Here is a 17,796-nt window from a genome sequence, read left to right as displayed (position 1 = left end):
TAAAAAATACGACGCGCGCACGCTCATGTAAAATTGCCAAGCGCGCATGCTGGAAGGTTAATGTAAAAATGTGTTCATAGCTATCAGCTAGAAACAGTAGACATTCAAGAATATTGCAATATAGAAAAAATTATAAATGCAAGCCAAATCAGTAAACATACAATTTAAACTAGCTTATATAAAAATTACCTCTTTTTGAGACGTGAAAAAAACATTCATAAAATTCATATATTGTGAAGCACTGTCCCCAGAAGCAGTCACAACCTAGAAAACAAGTATTTTAGAATTCCAGTAAAATATTCGCACCACATTTTTAAGTCCCCCCACCCCCATTTCAAAGGAAAAAGAGCACAGTTCTTACTAGAATTCGAGCAGGAATTTTTTTGTCCATTATTTGCTGCTTCTGAGCTCGATGTATATATGAAAATAAGTTAAGTCTTTAAACACATATGCTTTAGAGACCAATGAAAGCAATATTCACAATGAATTACTTAATGTAACAATTTAAAAAGTATTGCAAAGTATATTTTCAGAAATAAGAAATACAACATGAACAATAAAGCACAATTACTTTAAAAAAAAAGCATACATATATCATATGAATAAATATCATATAAAGCCTGAACTGCTGACTTTATAAAGAACTTTATATCTCAGATATTCCAATTTCACTTTCGTTGATGCAATCAAAATTAGATATGACAAAACTGTCATTTTCTAGACTCAGAAAAGCAAGATGGTGAGAAAAAAATTGGCTTCCTTTCATTTTAAAGTTTATTTTTTCTCCATTTTTTTTTTAATATTCAATTGTTAATTTTAAAATACTTTTATTTAAAATAGAGGCTCAGGAAGTCTCAAACACAGTGTGCTAAGAGACAAAAAAGAGATGAAAAAGATATTCGAAGAAGGAAACTGCCAAGTGTTTTTATGGAAAAGCACTTATTATCCAAACAGCAACATCTCTTCCCCTTTTTCTTTCTCATCATTTTCCACTTATTACATTCACTCCTCTTTTTTATTCACTCTTTAGTACAGGTATATTAAAATTAAATTAAGTTTTAGTCTGATTTATCTGTTTAATATAGCATTTATTTTTTCTTAGACTAAATGATTTCCATCAGTTTTGAATTATATACACAAAATATTTTTCTAAATTTAAAAAAAATAATCATGTGTGATCTAAAACAAGATTATTCCATTTTAGATTACTTCCCATGAGGAGAACGGTTTCAATTTAAAAACATTTCGGATGATGAACAGCATTCAGGGATAAATTAAATTTGTGAACTGAGGACTCACTCTGCTCATCTTAGAGAGTGGTTTCCATGAGACAGTTCATTGTATAATTACATAATAAATTATTTGTAAAAAATGGGAAAAAATAAATTTTATAAAAAAGCAAAAATGTATGAAAATAGCAAGTTTTTGAATTATTAAGTGTCATAACATTATTCAGGAAACTTCCAATTTTACTATTCATGGTTTTTAGATAATTTATTTTGTCACAATAAAATTTGAATCAACGATATATATCTCCCCTCTTCCAAGCACAATTCCTATTTTAGTCCTAAATAAATTTCCACTGTTAATTTTTTTCAATTTTAAACAGTTTAATAAATAATGCATTTATAGATGCATTTTGTAGTAATGCTGTTAACTACATTCGACATAAATACCCAACTATGTTCAACATAAGTAAATATATATTTGTTCACAACCAGTTAATAGGCCATTATATTATGGACTATACAAAATAACAAATAATGACCTAAATGTCTCAAATAATGTACATAACAGAAGATATGCTATTCATAAGAATTAAACTTCAGATTAAGTAAGCCATATTATATTTCCACGTAAGAAAAACTATGCTGCTGGCACAATTATAACTGTTTTGATACTTAAAACAAATTGTTGATTCAGGTATAATTATGCTATCTGCAAGACCAAAATCTGACACATCCCACTGTAAAGCTACATGCCAAGTGGTGGCATCAATATAAAATTTTAAAGAATAAAGCTATTAATTTTGAAAGTGATCACATGTATGTTCCTCTTCTTCATGAAGGAGGGGGGGAAGAAACAATTGCTAAATTTTGAAAAAAAATTCCTCCTTTTTTTTGGTTCACAAGGAAGAGCTGCAGTTTGGCAAAAAGACACTTTGTCTTTTCCTAGTTAATATATAATAATTAAAAACTTAATGGATAATTGAAGTCAATTTCTTGAGCATTTTTGTGCCATTATTTTTTACAATTTTAAGGTTAGACTATATAAATGACAAGACTCTTAGACATCTATGTGGTATTTCTGAGAAATCCTCTTTTTCCCAAAGTACAAATTACAGATGGTTCAATGAACCAGAAGAAGCAATACTCTTTGCAAGATGTCCTGTGGCTGGTTCTTATCTATACATAATTTTTTGAAGGGCTGACTATTCACTCCTTAAACTAATCAAAATATGTCTATAGAATAGATGTTAAAAAAGACAACAATTTAATTTGTGATTAGTTTCAACCCAATTTTAAATAATGGACTGGTAGCCATTAAAAATATTCTTCATGGAAACCATGCTTTTAGCAAACTCTGCCGTTGCTAGATTCCTTATCATTTGACTATCCAACAAATACAAGTTAAAGCCAACTGGTTCAAAAAAGTGTCTTAAAAAAGTTTGATTAATGATGTTCAAAAGTAATTTTTCACTTTATAACAGGTAAATAATCTTAGTTGCAGCAACATGATTAATACACTAAATTCCTGTCTATCATTCAAATTATTCTGGTTGAAGTGTTTATCACCAAACTCTGGGATGAATATGGCATACTCCATCTTCTCTATCAACAACAAATCACAAATGAAATGTGTCAACAGACATATTTCAGTTGTGATGCTAAAAGATCACAGATTAATGGCTGTTGAATGATACATCATATCATCACTATTTAATGGTATATCATAAAATGCTTGCCTATCAGAGTGTTTAAAAAAATCAGATTTAAAAAAATTTAAATCAGTTAATATTAAAATTTTTCTACATTAACTTAATAAATGATTTCCACACAATGACAGTTTTCAAAGCAATTAAACCTCTAATTTGATTATTACGAAGCATAATAAATATTTTTATATATATATGATTATCACATTTGCTCGTATATCTCCCTTTTTACCACTAATTTTATCATCCAAAAATCAAGATGAGAAAATAATGCGAATAATTTAATTTCCGAAAATGTGGCTACAGTAGGAACATAATACATGAAAAACAGTCATGGATAAACTATAAGTAAGAATCATAATATTATTTCTTTAAAAGAAAGTTACATTCCAATAAGAATACACAGTAATACTAACATTACAAAATGTAATAAGATATCTTCATTTTTACTTCTCTGTAACTACAATCTCGCCCATTCTTATTGCTGTCTCTGTATCCCTTAGGCCTTAAATCATTCATAAATAATAAGAGCAGGTGAATGTGCAGCGAACTCAGCAAAATCCTGAACTGAATGTCAATTCATAATTGCCTACCTGAGACCGGTTAGCTCTTGTATTAAGCTGGCATACAGTTCAACAGACAAAGGGAAAGGTTCAGAGTGACCTTCACAAGTAGTTCACAAGGATTTGTCTTGTGAGTACAATGAAAATAATCATGATGTGGCTGAACCTATTTTAAAATTTAAGATAACTTGTTGAAAATTCCTGATCTTGTTGCAGGTCACTCTTATTTAAATGCTGTTTTGCTCTAGCCTGCTGTAGGAAGACCATCATTGTGATTAAGCAATGCTGATTATTTTAATAGTAAACATCAGCAATAGTTTTAGTATTTTTAGCACTCAATAAAAATATATATAATCTTGCATATTCCATCAAAGAGGCAACATATATGCATATAAGTCTGCTTTAAAGGTCAAAATGGGCTTCTGTCATTAATTCTTGTTTAGGGGCTAACATTCTCATATAGGACTCGTGTTTCTAATATATCACAATGCAATATATTCCAAGAATTATTCAACTTTGTAGCATGAAAGCAGAAACATTTTCTCTTAGAAAGTCCTCCATGAAGGCATCTCTTCCCTTACGCAGATAGCTCTCGAGTGCTTTGCCATAATTAAATAAATCCAACAAACCAAAGCAGAGAAATATATGAAAGCATGTGATTTGCTTTCTGCTCAAAAGTGAGCTTATAGAGTTGAAAGAATTACTGCAGTTCCTTTTCTACAGTCTTGTGTTGTAAGTGGTTAGTATATTCAGGCAGCAACTGAAAAATGACAGCTTAAAATTTTAGCAACAGAGAGTTAATTTTTATGCTTACTGCTCTAAAAACTTGATAATCTAAACCAGGGGTCCCCAAACATTTTAATTCATGGGCCATATTGGCTCTTTCACAAAGCTTCGAGACCCAAGATCCAGTTAATTTATCATATCACAGCGATGTAATTGTGATGAACAGCCCACATGTTTTTAAATGACGGAATGAGATTTTTGTGATTTGATCTATACGCTATGATCTTATGAAAAGCCTTGATTTTAAGGCTTCCATGTAGTTTCACTTAACATAAATTTCTTAAAGCTGTTTTTAAGCATTTGCAAAAATATATTTTTGTCCCAGAATATTACAGATTTCTTTGGTTAAGTTATGTTATTTACCTTCCCATTGTCACAATTTATCAGAGCATTTTATTTACATTTTGATCTGGAGCAAACTTTTGCTCATAAGTATTTCATATTTTGGGTAAGTTTTGTATGAAAAAACATCTCCAAGATTAAAATAAATTACAACATAAACAGAACAAAAATTAAATTTGAAATAAAATCACTATGAACTGACCCAGAATACTACTATGAAAGTAGGGAAGATAACACACAAAGCCTTTATTCTTGTAAAAAGGTACAATGAGAATTTTTTACTCCCTTGTGCGAAGTAAAGGAAGTATAGTAGTTGCAAAAAATTTAGAACATCATATTTCAATGAAAATATCATTTTGACCTCTGTCGAATCCATTTGAATTTTGTGTGTGTGTGTGAGTGAGACATCTGTACGCACGCACAGAATAAAGGACTCTTTTCCCATAACAGATTGTAAAATGGATTCAGGAGAGATTTATTTTGTGGTGTCTGTACATACATACGTATATATGTATCTTGCATAATATAAAAACGAGTAGCTCAAAAGGTTGAAATTTTGTTTATGTCAGTGCTATAACATGTAGCTGTGTACCTCCCTTTTTGATTGCAATTGGCTGCATCAAAAGTCTCTCTCTCTCTCTCTATATATATATATATATATATACCTACTCTGTTACCCAGCTTGGTGAGCTCATTTTTTTTATTCTTATATGTTTGGAAATTGTGCATTTTTTGCTTTAAAAGTGGCTAGGTTTTAAGACTTTAGTTAATCTGCATGCAATAGTTGTAGAATTACCAACAATTTAAAAGTTGGTTTAAGTCCTACTAATCCTAATGAAGCCGTCATTTGTTCACATTTTAAACTCTTGCTCTGTTTGAAGAAGTTATAAGTTTTTATGTATTTTTGCCTTGTCGTGAAGTGAGAATTGAATTGATTGAACGAGAAATATAACTCTCATGAGATTTGAGGAAATAAGTTTAAATGAAGTGTGTCAAAAAATGTGTAATTTAAAGGATGTATGAAGAGGTCATGCATGTCCACATGAGATTTTTTATATATAGTGTTACAGTATTTCACTCATTGTAAATTTAGAAACAGTTGTATAATGTTTATAATATGTTTGATTTGGCTGTTATATAAAACAGTTAAAATGTATGTTATTTGTTACTTTAAATTTTATAACATTATTTTAAAGAAACCCCTAGCGGGCTGGATCATTAGTGCTCATGAGCCAGATTCGGGCCGTAGTTTGAAGACCCTTGATCTAAACTAAAACATGCCATTAAACAAGGTCACAACTAAAACACTGGAACCAGTATTTAAATTAAAACAAAGATGACTGTATTTAAACTCATCACAACTTGGATTTGATCAAAAAGGCTCATGCTTCTCCTCCCTTTAGGAGGAAGAATGTAAGAAGGCTTCCTGCTTGGCAGTTAGCACATTCATTTAATAAATGAAAGATTCATGATTCATATTCTGGCAAGCATACATATCATTTTTCATGTCTCCTGCTCTAAAAGAACCTAATAGTGTTTACAAAATATTGAATCTCCTCCTCTTACTAACCTTACTATATTGACGGAACTGTGTGACAATGCTCATATGATTACATATTGTTCTGTTATCACTAATATATTTGGCATATCTGACAAATTTTCTTGAAAGCATTTAAATTAAATTCAGAATGCAATATGGCAAACACTGATGGTGTTTCTTTTACCACTTTCTATGCTACTACTCCAACAACCAGATAAAATACAACAGTCGATGCTTTTGTTCACTTTCATGCTGGTTAGTGTTTCACGTCTTTACTTTTTCATAGTTCAGTTAGCAGTGATATAAGCTACCTACCTTATCATGTTATGCAAACTTTCTGTGCATTTGCATTGCTAATTTTTATTGTACATAGGGTTTTAAATCCAGGTAACTTATCATGAAATATCATTTTCATCTCAACCAGTTACATTTAAATCAAACAGGATAATAAAAACTTTTGGCATCTTCAAAATAGAAGTTATCAAAGTGATAGAAATTATGTTATAGATTTAAAAACTAATTTCACATTTTAAGGATACAACATAATGCCATGGTCATAGCTCCAGCAATTAAAGATTCTGTATAAATTTCATCTTGAGAGCCTATAATATAATGTTAACAATTATAATTTTAATAAAATATGCTTTAAAACTTTGAATTAAATATAATGTGAAAACATTAGTTTAAACAAAAACATATGTACACTGCTAAAAAAAAAGGGGGGGACAGTTCTATATCTCCCGTTCTACTGGGTCGATTCACGAAATTCAAATTGCATTCTTCATGTCTCGAAAGTACGACTTAGAATATATATTAGACTTATATATAGCACTATTCTAACATATAAATTTTGACACAAAATCGGACTTTTTCTGAAATAACATAAAAATTTTTTTACATATTTCGATTCTACGACTCAAATTATGCCTAAATATTAAATTTTGTAAAATTTGGTGCAAAATTTACGGAGAAATTCAACAATTTATGTTGGCGCTTTTTATTTAGTTTGCGCCAAAAACAGTTCACTTGGCGAACTTTTTTATATGTGGCAACCTATTTTCATTTCCATTTTTACATAGTGCGTGAGAGGAAAAAAAGACCCAATCATTCCTTCTTTCAAATAATGCTCTTATATTTTTAATTACAATTGTTATAAACTTGAAGCAATTTTTTTTTTTCTTTTCCGAATTTTTATTTTTATTGTTTACGTTGCATAGTTTCTTTCGAATAACTGTTTTAGAAATTTCTATTTACTCATTCGAACTGCGTAGTTTAAATCAAAGGTGTATCGTTTATTATTATTTTTTTTTTCAAATAGTTTTCTTTATAGTACATTTTTCGTCATAGTTACTATTTTAGGTAATTTTAAAATTTTCAGACTTTTGTTTTAATTGTTAGTGTTGCATTGTCTCTTCAGATAATTATTTTAAAATTTTCTATTTATTCATTCAAACTGAGCATTTTAAATATATTTATTAATATAAATTTTCCAGAATTTGATTTTATTTACTTGAATTGCGTTTCTTTTGAAAGAATACTTTGTAACCCAGACTACGATGCATTTGAAAACTGCATATATTAAAATATATATTAAAATATATGTTCATGTGTAAAGGAGGTTATGGGAATTTATTTTCCGCGGGAAAAAAAAAAAAAAAAGAGTTCAAAAACTCACCACCAGGGGGAAAATGGTGCTGTATGCAATATTGTTAAATGAAATAAGACATGAAAACATCGGTTTAAAATGTGTTTAATCGTTTCCGAAATGTGTTACAAAGCATGTGCAATGTAACGTCCATTATTTTCTGAAAGCAAATTAAATCCTGTTACTGCATTCTCAACAGCAGCTCTTAGCATATCAGGAGGAATGATACGGTCATGTTGGTGTATCACATTTTTCATTTCTGCCAAATTGTTTAGATTATCACCATAAACAGTGCTTTTGAGATAAACTCATAGCTAACAGTCACAGAGGTTTGAGGTCTGGTGGGAAGAGGGGAAGTGTTGGCCTATAAGGCGTTCATTCATGAAATGTTTCCTAAGTAACTGTGCGGTGGGGCCCAGCGCTGCATAAAAATCGTAGTATCTAAAATGCCACATTACTGCAGTTCATGTATCACGAAACATTTTAACATTGACTCTATGCGAGCTGCAATCACAGTGGTCTAGCTGTTTACTGCTATTCAGAGAAAAATGGTTCAGTTGTGAAACCAGCAGTCATTACACACCAAACGTTGCAGAATGACTGCTATGCAATCAAATGCAGTGTTAAATATTTTGCATAATTGCCTGTAGTAATGGCAACTGCCATCAATAAAAGGAGGTGCTTTCCTTGGTAGTGGTGCAGTTCATTTTCAGTTCGAGCCAGAGTAGACTTGCCCGGGGGAGAAGCCAGGGGATGATAGGTTCCGGTTCCTGTCTTGTTCCGGTTCCCGTCTTGTTCCGGTTCCCGTCATGTTCCGGTTCCTGTCTTGTTCCGGTCCTGTTCCAGTTCCAGTCCGGCCGTTTAAGTCCAAAACACGTTGGAGCTGAAGTCTGAAGCCAACGAAACTAAAATGGAGATGTATGCCGAAAGGACTAGATGGATTTTGTCCTCTTAAAGAAAGTGTTCTTCACCGTGCCGGAATGGCTGACACTTTAAAGCATTTTGAATGTTTCCACCTAAGATGTTAAGTTTTTGTTTTTCATCATTTTGAAGTTCCAGTTGAATAAACCTTTAAGTTTTAGACAAGGTTTTGTGTTCTTCAGAAATTTTAGATTCGAAGTCAGATATATCACATAGGATTTGACAGGAAAAATCAACATTTGGCGCCAAGCGACAGGACATTGTCTGCAAGGTAAGCGACTTTATTAAGTATTTTTGAATCATGGAAGCCTTAAAATTAGCACGAACTCAATATAGAAGATTATTTAGTAAAGCATGTAATGAATTTGACAATGAAGAAACTAAATTTAATCAGGAAGAAAAATTAATTAAAATAAAAGTTATTGCCGAGAAAGCTAAAGTTTTATTTGATACTGAAATGAAAATACGAGAATTAATGTTTAAAGAAATTACAGATGAGACTTTACTTATTAAGGAAATAGATGAATCTGAATTATATTTTGATAGGTGGAAACTTATGGAAAGTAAACTAAAAGATCTCACTTCTGGTACCCCGAATGTAACTTTAATTGATCCGCCCTTTGTTCAGAATAAAATGTTACATTATCCGAAGATTAAATTGTCTATCTTTGATGGTAACGTGAAGAAATGGCTAGGATTTTGGAGGCAATTCCAAAAGATTGATAAAGATCCTACATTAGATAATAATGATAAATTTGCTTATTTGGCACAGGCTGTGGAGAAGAATTCTCCCGCAGAGAAAATAGTTAAAAGCTTTCCGCCAACTGGCGATAGTTACAAGAGCGCAATTGAAGCATTGCAAACGCATTTTGGTAACAAAGAATTACTAACCGAGATTTATATTCGTGATTTGTTAACCCTTGTTATTCAAAAACAAAGTACACACTCTTTACGGAAATTATACGATGAACTTGAATCTAATCTAAGAGCCTTGGAGATATTGGGAATAAATAGAGGCAAATATTGCGCGATATTGTACCCAATGGTAGAATCAGCATTGCCGAATGAAGTCTTAAAAACGTGGGAGAGACTTGGGTTTTCGCGTAAAGGATCAGAAAGTTTAACCGGCGAAAACGCCAAGTTAAGAGAAAGGGCCGAATGAAGTCTTAAAAACGTGGAAGAGACTTGGGTTTTCGCGTAAAGGATCAGAAAGTTTAACCGGCGAAAACACCAAGTTAAGAGAAAGGGAATCTGACCTTGAGCGCCTTTTATGTTTCTTGTGCAGTGAAGTTGAAAGTGAGGAAAGAATTTCTTTAGCAGCTAAATCATTCAATGTTTTCGATCGATCGGCTCACGGTAATAAGAAAGGAAATTTGGGTTTAAAGATAAGAGAACCTCACTTAAAACCTACGGCAGCTGAACTGTTTACTTCTTCTCATGAAGCTAGAAAAGGCTGCATATTTTGTTCCAGTATAAATCACGGTTCTGCGAAATGTTTTCAGGCGCGTAACTTATCGTTGTCGGAAAGAGAAGTTTTGGTCCAAAGGACACGCTCTTGTTACCTGTGTCTGAAATTTTGACATTCTGGCAGGAGGTGTAGATTAAAAACAGTTTGTTTTACATGTGGTAAAAGGCATCATATTTTTCTATGTACAGGCCATTCACAAATGAGTGAGACAAGGGCAACGGAACAGCCTCCAAATCAGGCTGAAACACTCGCCAACATTTCTTCAAGGTCTCCTAAAGTTTTGCTGCAAACAATAAGAGTAATAATTAAAGGAGATAAAAAATCTCGTTCGGCTCGAGCTATAATTGATACTGGTTCTCAAAGGTCGTATATTCTGCAAAGCACAGCTCAAGATATGGGTTATAGGTAAAGGAATACCTTAACCACGCATTATTTGGCGGTACAACGACCAGTTTGTGTGAACATTAAGTTTACAAAATTCATTTACCTAATACGTCTGGCTCGTACAGCTGTAATTTTGATACGTTAAGTCAGCCTGTTATTTGTAATAATATACCTTCTATTGGACAAGGAATATGGCTTAAAGAGCTTGCTGACTGTGGAATAAGTTTAACAGATCGTTTAAAAGGACCTATAATAGGAGCCTTAATAGGAGCCGATGTTGCAGAGTGATTATTAACGGGAAATCATAAACAAATTTCAAACGGTCTTGTGGCTATTATTAACGTATTAGGTTTGTTATGGGAAAGACAAGGCGATACTCTTCAAAAAAATGTTGCTAATTTGCAAAATCTTTGTTTCGAGAAAGTCACGAAAAGAAGTATTTTGGCAGTAGCCCATAAAGTATTTGATCCCATCGGTATAACATGTCCTGTCCTTATATTACCCAAGATGTTATTACAGCGTACATGGGAAACAAAAGTAAAATGGGACGAAGAAGTTAACACTGAAATTAAAAGTAAATTTTTGAAATGGGTAAAAGACATTTTTCTTTTGAAAAACATTAAAATTCCAAGGTGGATACGATATCAGCCAAAACAGTGTTCAATACATGTTTTCTGTGACGCCAATCAAGCAGCGTATGCGGCACTAGTTTTCATTTGTGTAGAAGAAACTGAATCAGTTAAAGTCCAGTTGCGTCAGGCTAGGTCTAGAGTTTCCCCTTGTGGTAAAAAGGAAACGACTATTGTAAGATTAGAATTGTTAGCAGCAACTATTGCATCTCGTTTTGCTGCAGACATTCTAAAAGACTTTGAGGCCAGAAGTACATTTTTCTGGATAGATTCAACTAGTGCCCTTGCATGGATAAAAAGGGAAGAACCATGGGGGACATTTGTACAAATATAGAGTACAGGAAATAAGGCTTTTGACACGTGTGGAGGATTGGAGGCATATACCTGGTCACCTTAACCCTGCAGATCTTCCAAGTAGAGGGTGTTCAGTTCACCAACTCTCCCGGTCAAAATGGTGGGAGGGTCCGAGCTAGCTTTTAAAATCCCAAGAAAATTGGCCGAGTGCCGAATTCATAACTGATGAAGCGGAAATAGCCAGCGAGAAAAAAAAGGCAGTGGTTTCATCTCTAGTGTCTACTGAAAGGTTTAGTTTGAGTGAGTGATTTTCTAGCTATCGAAAAACAGAGTTGTTGGTTGGATTCAACGATTTTTCTTTAATTGCAGAAATAGGAAAAAAAAGGAAAGGTGAACTCACTGTTGATGAAATTGATTTTGCAGAAAAGGTTGTTATTTGCTTGATTCAATCGGAATCGTTTCAGGATATAGAAGACGCATGCTTAGTCCATTTTATAATACGGGAATTCTAAGAATTAAAACTGGTGCGTTTCGAAGAGATGATACGTTAGAGTTTAGAACACCTATAATATTACCAGGAGAACATCTGTTAGTTAGAAATTTAATTATGGAAGAACATAAAAGGAAAGGACATGCAGGTGTACAGCATATACTGAATACCTTATGGGAAAGGTTTTGGTTGTTATCTGGCAGAAGAACTGTGCATTCTGTTTTGAGTAAATGCATTACTTGCAAGAGATATTCTGCTGTACCTGTTGACCACATATCAGCCCCACTGCCAATAGAGTGAGTAAATGATTCAGCAGTATTTCAAGTAACGGGTATAGACCTCTGTGGTCCTTTATTGTTGAGAAACAAAGAAAAGGCATGGATTTGTGTTTTTACATGCGCCGTTTATAGAGTGGTCCATTTGAAGTTGCTGATTTCTCTATCTACAGAAGTGTTTCTTCAGGCTTTTCATCGGTTCGTGTCGCGAAGAGGTAAACCCACAACTGTGTACAGTGATAATGGAACTAATTTTGTAGGAGCTTCAAATGCATTCAAATTAATAGATTTTGAACAAATTAATCGGAAGGCAGCCAATGAGCGAATAACATGGAAGTTTATTCCCCCTGGTGCTCCATGGTGGGGTGGTTGGTGGGAACGTCTTATCGGAATGATGAAGCAAGTCCTTAAAAAAGTTCTTAAACATGCTTGTTTAAATTATGAAGAAATGTACACGATACTGTGTGACTATGAAGCGATTCTTAATGACCAACCGTTGACAGTAATTCCTTCCAATCCTGAATTTAAAGCTCCTGCCGACTTTTTAAAAGAAATTAGAACTAGTAGTTTGCGGGATATAAAACGCGGTATTAAATCAAATAATTTACAAAGAAGATTTCAGTATATTCAAACTGTAAGAGAAGCATTTAAAAATAGATTTCATAAAGAATATTTGGGAATTCTCAAGATTTCGCATAAAAGAGCTGAAAGGAAAGTTACTAATAAATTGGACGATATTGTTTTGATCGGTAGTAGTGACAAAAGACTTTTTTGGCAACTTGGTCGTGTCATAGAACTACTTCCAGGACCTGATGGAATAAATCGGCTTGTACGAGTAAAGACCCGAAATGGAATTTTGCTTAGAGCAGTTCGAACTTTGTATCCTTTAGAGGTAACGCAAAATGATGTACCCGTGAAGCTGCAGAATGAAAAACAAGATTCGTTGTCTTAACTTAAACTCAGCCTAGATGATAAATCTGTGAGACCTGTAACATGATCTGGTAGAACTGTAACTCTGCCAGACAGACCAGCATATTAAGGCTCTTTAGCATTGTTTTACTTTGTTGTGAAAGTTTACTTTTTTTTCCCCCCTTAGGCAGAAGGATGTTAAATATTTTGCATAATTGCCTGTAGTAACGGCAACCGCCGTCAATAAAAGGAGGTGCTTTCCTTGGTAGCGGTGCAGTTCATTTTCAGTTCGAGCCAGAGTAGACCTGCCTGGGGGAGAAGCCAGGGAATGATAGGTTCCGGTTACAGTCTTGTTCCGGTTCCCGTCCTGTTCCAGTTCCAGTCCGGCCGTTTAAGCCCAAAACACGTAGGAGCTGAAGCCTGAATCCAGCGAAACTAAAATGGAGATGTATGCCGAAAGGGCTAGATGGATTTTGTCCTTTTAAAGAAAGTGTTCTTCATCATGCCGGAATAGCTGACACCTTTAAAGCATTTTGAATGTTTCCACTTTCGTTTATGATGTTAAGTTTTTCATCATTTTTGAAGTTCCAGTTGAATAAACCTCTAAGTTTTAGACAAGGTTTTGTGTTCTTCAGAAATTTTATATTCGAAGTCAGATATATCACATAGGATTTGACGGGAAAAATCAACAGCAGTATGAGAATGCAATGGAACTAGGTAGATAACATGAGGGATTTCTTTGGCCCAAATCGATTAAAAGCGTTTTGAATCAGTATCTTCATGTTTTAGGACCGAATTCAGGCTTCAAAAATTACAAATTAGCGATCTGTAAGAAAACGATTTCTAGATTGTATGCACTTGTGCGAGTGATTTACAATCTGAAATTTTCTAATCGCTAATTTGTGGTTTTCACGGACGAATTTTTCCCTTACATGGATGGCGCACTCGACTTTTATCAAATTTAACGCCTTTAAATGGTAATTTGCCTACTTCAAAGTTTCTTAAGGGTATACAACATATTAAAGCTGTGTAACAAAAGTTAAGTTAGATTCCAACCCATATTTCGTTTAACAATATTGCATACAGCACCATTTCCCTCCTGGTGGTGAGGTTTCGAACTTTCTGTTTTCCGCGGAAAATAAATTTCCATGACCTCCTTTACACGGTTACCAAGTTTGATAACATTTGATCCAGTAGTTTTCCTTTTATGACCGTTTCAAAGTGGAACTTTAATTATAACCACCCTGTATATTATTAAATTTTAATTTGAAGCTACGCGGTATATGTATACCATGCGTAAGATTTTCGCTTTTATGGAAAAAATAAAGAATCAAAGCAAATATACTTAGGATAATGGACCAAAACTGAAAAAATTTCCCCTTCCTCCGAAAATAAAATATTGAAACTTCGACCTTGAATTTATTGGATTATCCGAAATATTCAATTTGACTTATCTTCTAAGTCCTAGTTCCGTCAACAATTCCGAATTACTGAAGCTGAAGTGAAAGGTTTAGTATATATTCACTGTATGTTAATAAAGTAATCAGCGTGTAATAAAAATAGGTTATAGAATTTACGCTGATGCAACTTTTTTTCTGAATGCACAACATGTAATGGAAGAGAAGGCTTGTAGAGATCTGTTTTTGACATGCCTCTAAAAGTAGATGTCATACTCCTTTGTTTCTTCAATGTCAAAAAACTTTCGTTTGAGATTCAACTTTAGTTTTTGGGAAAGACAAAAAATCACAAGAAGACAAATTTGAAGAACATGCAGAACGATTGAGTACACATACTTATTTTCGGAATACAAGCAGTTCTCCGATTGGTTACTGAACAATGAAAACATGCATTGGCATACAATACAAAACATTTGGAATACGTTTTCTGACTGAATAACATAAGATTAAGAGTCATCTGCTTAATTCACAGCCATTTATAAGTCAACTACTCGGGCAATTGCAGAATCATTTTGATTCTGAGCTTGTAAGACAAACCTAATATCACTGGATTTAAACACTTCTTTTATCTTCCGAGAACATTCCTTCTTTAGCTCATAATCCAAGAATATTAACCCTTTGACGCGCGGTGGTCGCGCCCTGGGACCACCAATTTTCGAATTTTGTTCTCCTCTTCCTTCCGAAAATTTTGAGTGAAAATCAATTGATTACTGATCTTTTAACTCTAAATAACACAAAATGACTACAAAATCATACATGTTTTAGGTCTTAGTACTTCAAATCAGATGCCTTTTAAAATTCGTTTTCAATGAGACAAAATAACTTCCTTTTATTAATATAAACAACTTTAAATTTCAAAAGTTATTCATCACACATCATGATTTCTGTCATAAACAATAACAAATAGCAATAATTAAACTGCATATATATAAAAAAACCCTCTATATGTATGGCATTTGCTTTGTGGTTTCAGGGCGCGACCACTGCCCCACTAGAGTATTATGTCACAATGCTCTAGAGGCTTTGTGGTCGCGCCTTTAAACCACTGCTCTTCACAATGGCGTTTGCTTGCTTCTCAAATAGGAATGTTTATTTTTACCCAGATATAGATAAAGGGTTTTGAAATTGCAGAGTTATTTTATTACTAAACAATACATGCACCTGCCCAGTAAAAAGGTCTTTCTTTTCCAGAGACTTTTCTCTGACCTCAACACACTTGCTCTCCAAGCTAGTATTGTGATTTTATAAATTATTTCCTGTGTTTTAAATTTAATGCAAATATACTTTGCTGTAATTAAAAATAGAAATCGCATAAAGTTTTATTTAAATTAAAAATATTTTGAGACAAAATACGAATAAAATGAGTATGAATGGGAAACAAATGATCCGTACCAAAGCCAAAAAGACCAAAGCTTTTTCCATTAACATAAAAAACCACAAATGTCATGTGCCTGATGAAAAGAAACTAAATAACGCTGGACATATATCAGGGAAATTTAGATCCAGTCTTTGTACATTTTGTAGCACAAGGAAGAAACATCATAGAAGAAGATACATTTGCGAAACATGCAATGTGGGTCTATGCATGTAAAAAAAGACAAAACATGCTTTGAATAGTGTCACAAAAAATATTTGTTCTTTGAAATTTAAAAAAAAACACCGAGTCTTTTTTTTTTTATCCTTATTTTACTGAGTTTTCTAATCCATGTAGCCAAACGTCCTTATTATGTAGGTACTTATACTTTCACTGCTATAGAAAAATTACATAAATCTTTATTTTTTAATTTTTTTTTGACGATTTAATTTGTAAAATAATGTAAAATATATATTATGCAATTCTTACATGCATTTAAAAAAGAAATCGTAAATTTCGCTATTTATTGGAAACGCGCATGGAAAAAGGTAAGTTTTTTTCCCTACTACCTAGGTAAGTTTCAAAGTCCTAGACGCACGGTGGTTTCGCAGTGCGACCACCACCCACAAAGCAATGGGCAAGAGTAGATTTTTTGTAATTCATGTATTATTTGTTTCTGGGATCATAATATTCAATTTCTAGAGTTTTTAGTTAAAAAAATTATAAAAATAATATCACGCACGTCAAAGGGTTAAGTGAATACAATTATTTCAAAACAAATTGAATATTCATTTGCACTACGGCTTGGTTAGTTTACTAACGAGTTAACAAAACTTAATTCTGCTTTTTGTGTCTAAGAATACAACAATATTTTAAATATTTACAAATAAAATATTAAATTGGAGCCTTACCAGTTGCCTATAATTTGAAGATTGTTAAATACTAATTGTTTGTTCAGAAGTCTAACCCCGGCTGCATGGTTGGTTTTCGTAGTTTTCTAGGTTCTCTTTACAAAGGTTCTCTATGAAAGCATCTTAATCAAATAGCTCCCAAGTTCTTTCTATGTTCAAATAACCAACTAACCTAGTTTAAGCGCGATGTAGCTTGCCAATCGGGAGTAACATGAAAGATACAGCACTAATAATTGAATTGCTGTTACAGTACGCTGTTTCTAAACTTGAATGGTCATTCCTTAATTAAATATAATTGATTTGTAACTTCTACTAGAGCTGATGGTAAGAATTGAAGTGCAAATAAATAATATCGTGTAAAATCTTGATTAATATAAAATTAGAAATATTTGCATTCAGACAGAAAGTTTTTTGAAATATTTGCAATTACTTTATAAAAAGGATTTATTAATAATCATAATAATTACTTATTATATTACTGATGATTAGAATTCAGTTCTTGACAATTACATCCTAAAATAGAATTTTAAGGATATAATGAAAATACGCTACGCATAAAAATACATTTTAGGATAAAAAATGAGTTGAATTTTTTTATGTTTAAAAACTTTTTAAATTCATTTAATAAACATCGTACCCTCGTTGTTATTTGAATCCAGAATTTGGGTGTCTTTTATATAATTATCCTTACTTGTCCACAGAACCTGCTGACTTATCCAGTTATTAAGGAGCTGCAGATCATTTCTACATAACCATTGAACTTCCATTTATTCCGTCTCTAGAGGGTTGTATGTTTATATCATAGCTTGACTTATAAAAATTATTATTCTAAATCTTATGTTTCTATAAAAATATACTGTGCTTTAAAAATATGGATGATAGTATCATCCGCT

At 32.8% G+C, this 17,796-nt stretch overlaps 1 protein-coding gene across 2 annotated transcripts in view; it reads right to left on the bottom strand.

Moving 5' to 3' along the window:
- The window catches only part of Tfb4 (transcription factor B4), a 119,067-nt gene that overhangs the window by 41,582 nt on the left and 59,689 nt on the right, over positions 1 to 17,796 (bottom strand). For both annotated transcript variants that reach the window (XM_085811067.1, XM_085811066.1), the window contains exons 5-7: positions 6,707 to 6,768; positions 362 to 421; positions 190 to 264 (exon numbers count right to left, since the gene is read on the bottom strand). In XM_085811067.1, the coding sequence (XP_085667193.1) occupies positions 190 to 264; positions 362 to 421; positions 6,707 to 6,768 (197 nt within the window). The remainder of the gene's footprint in view (positions 1 to 189; positions 265 to 361; positions 422 to 6,706; positions 6,769 to 17,796) is intronic.

The sequence above is a fragment of the Stegodyphus dumicola genome, chromosome 2 (genome assembly GCF_044657685.1).
Source record: "Stegodyphus dumicola isolate Sdum_Otavi_A_Nest chromosome 2, ASM4465768v1".
In the NCBI taxonomy this organism is placed as follows: domain Eukaryota; kingdom Metazoa; phylum Arthropoda; class Arachnida; order Araneae; family Eresidae; genus Stegodyphus; species Stegodyphus dumicola.
Note: the sequence above shows the minus strand (reverse complement) of the source record. Positions and strands in the feature narration are given on the sequence as shown.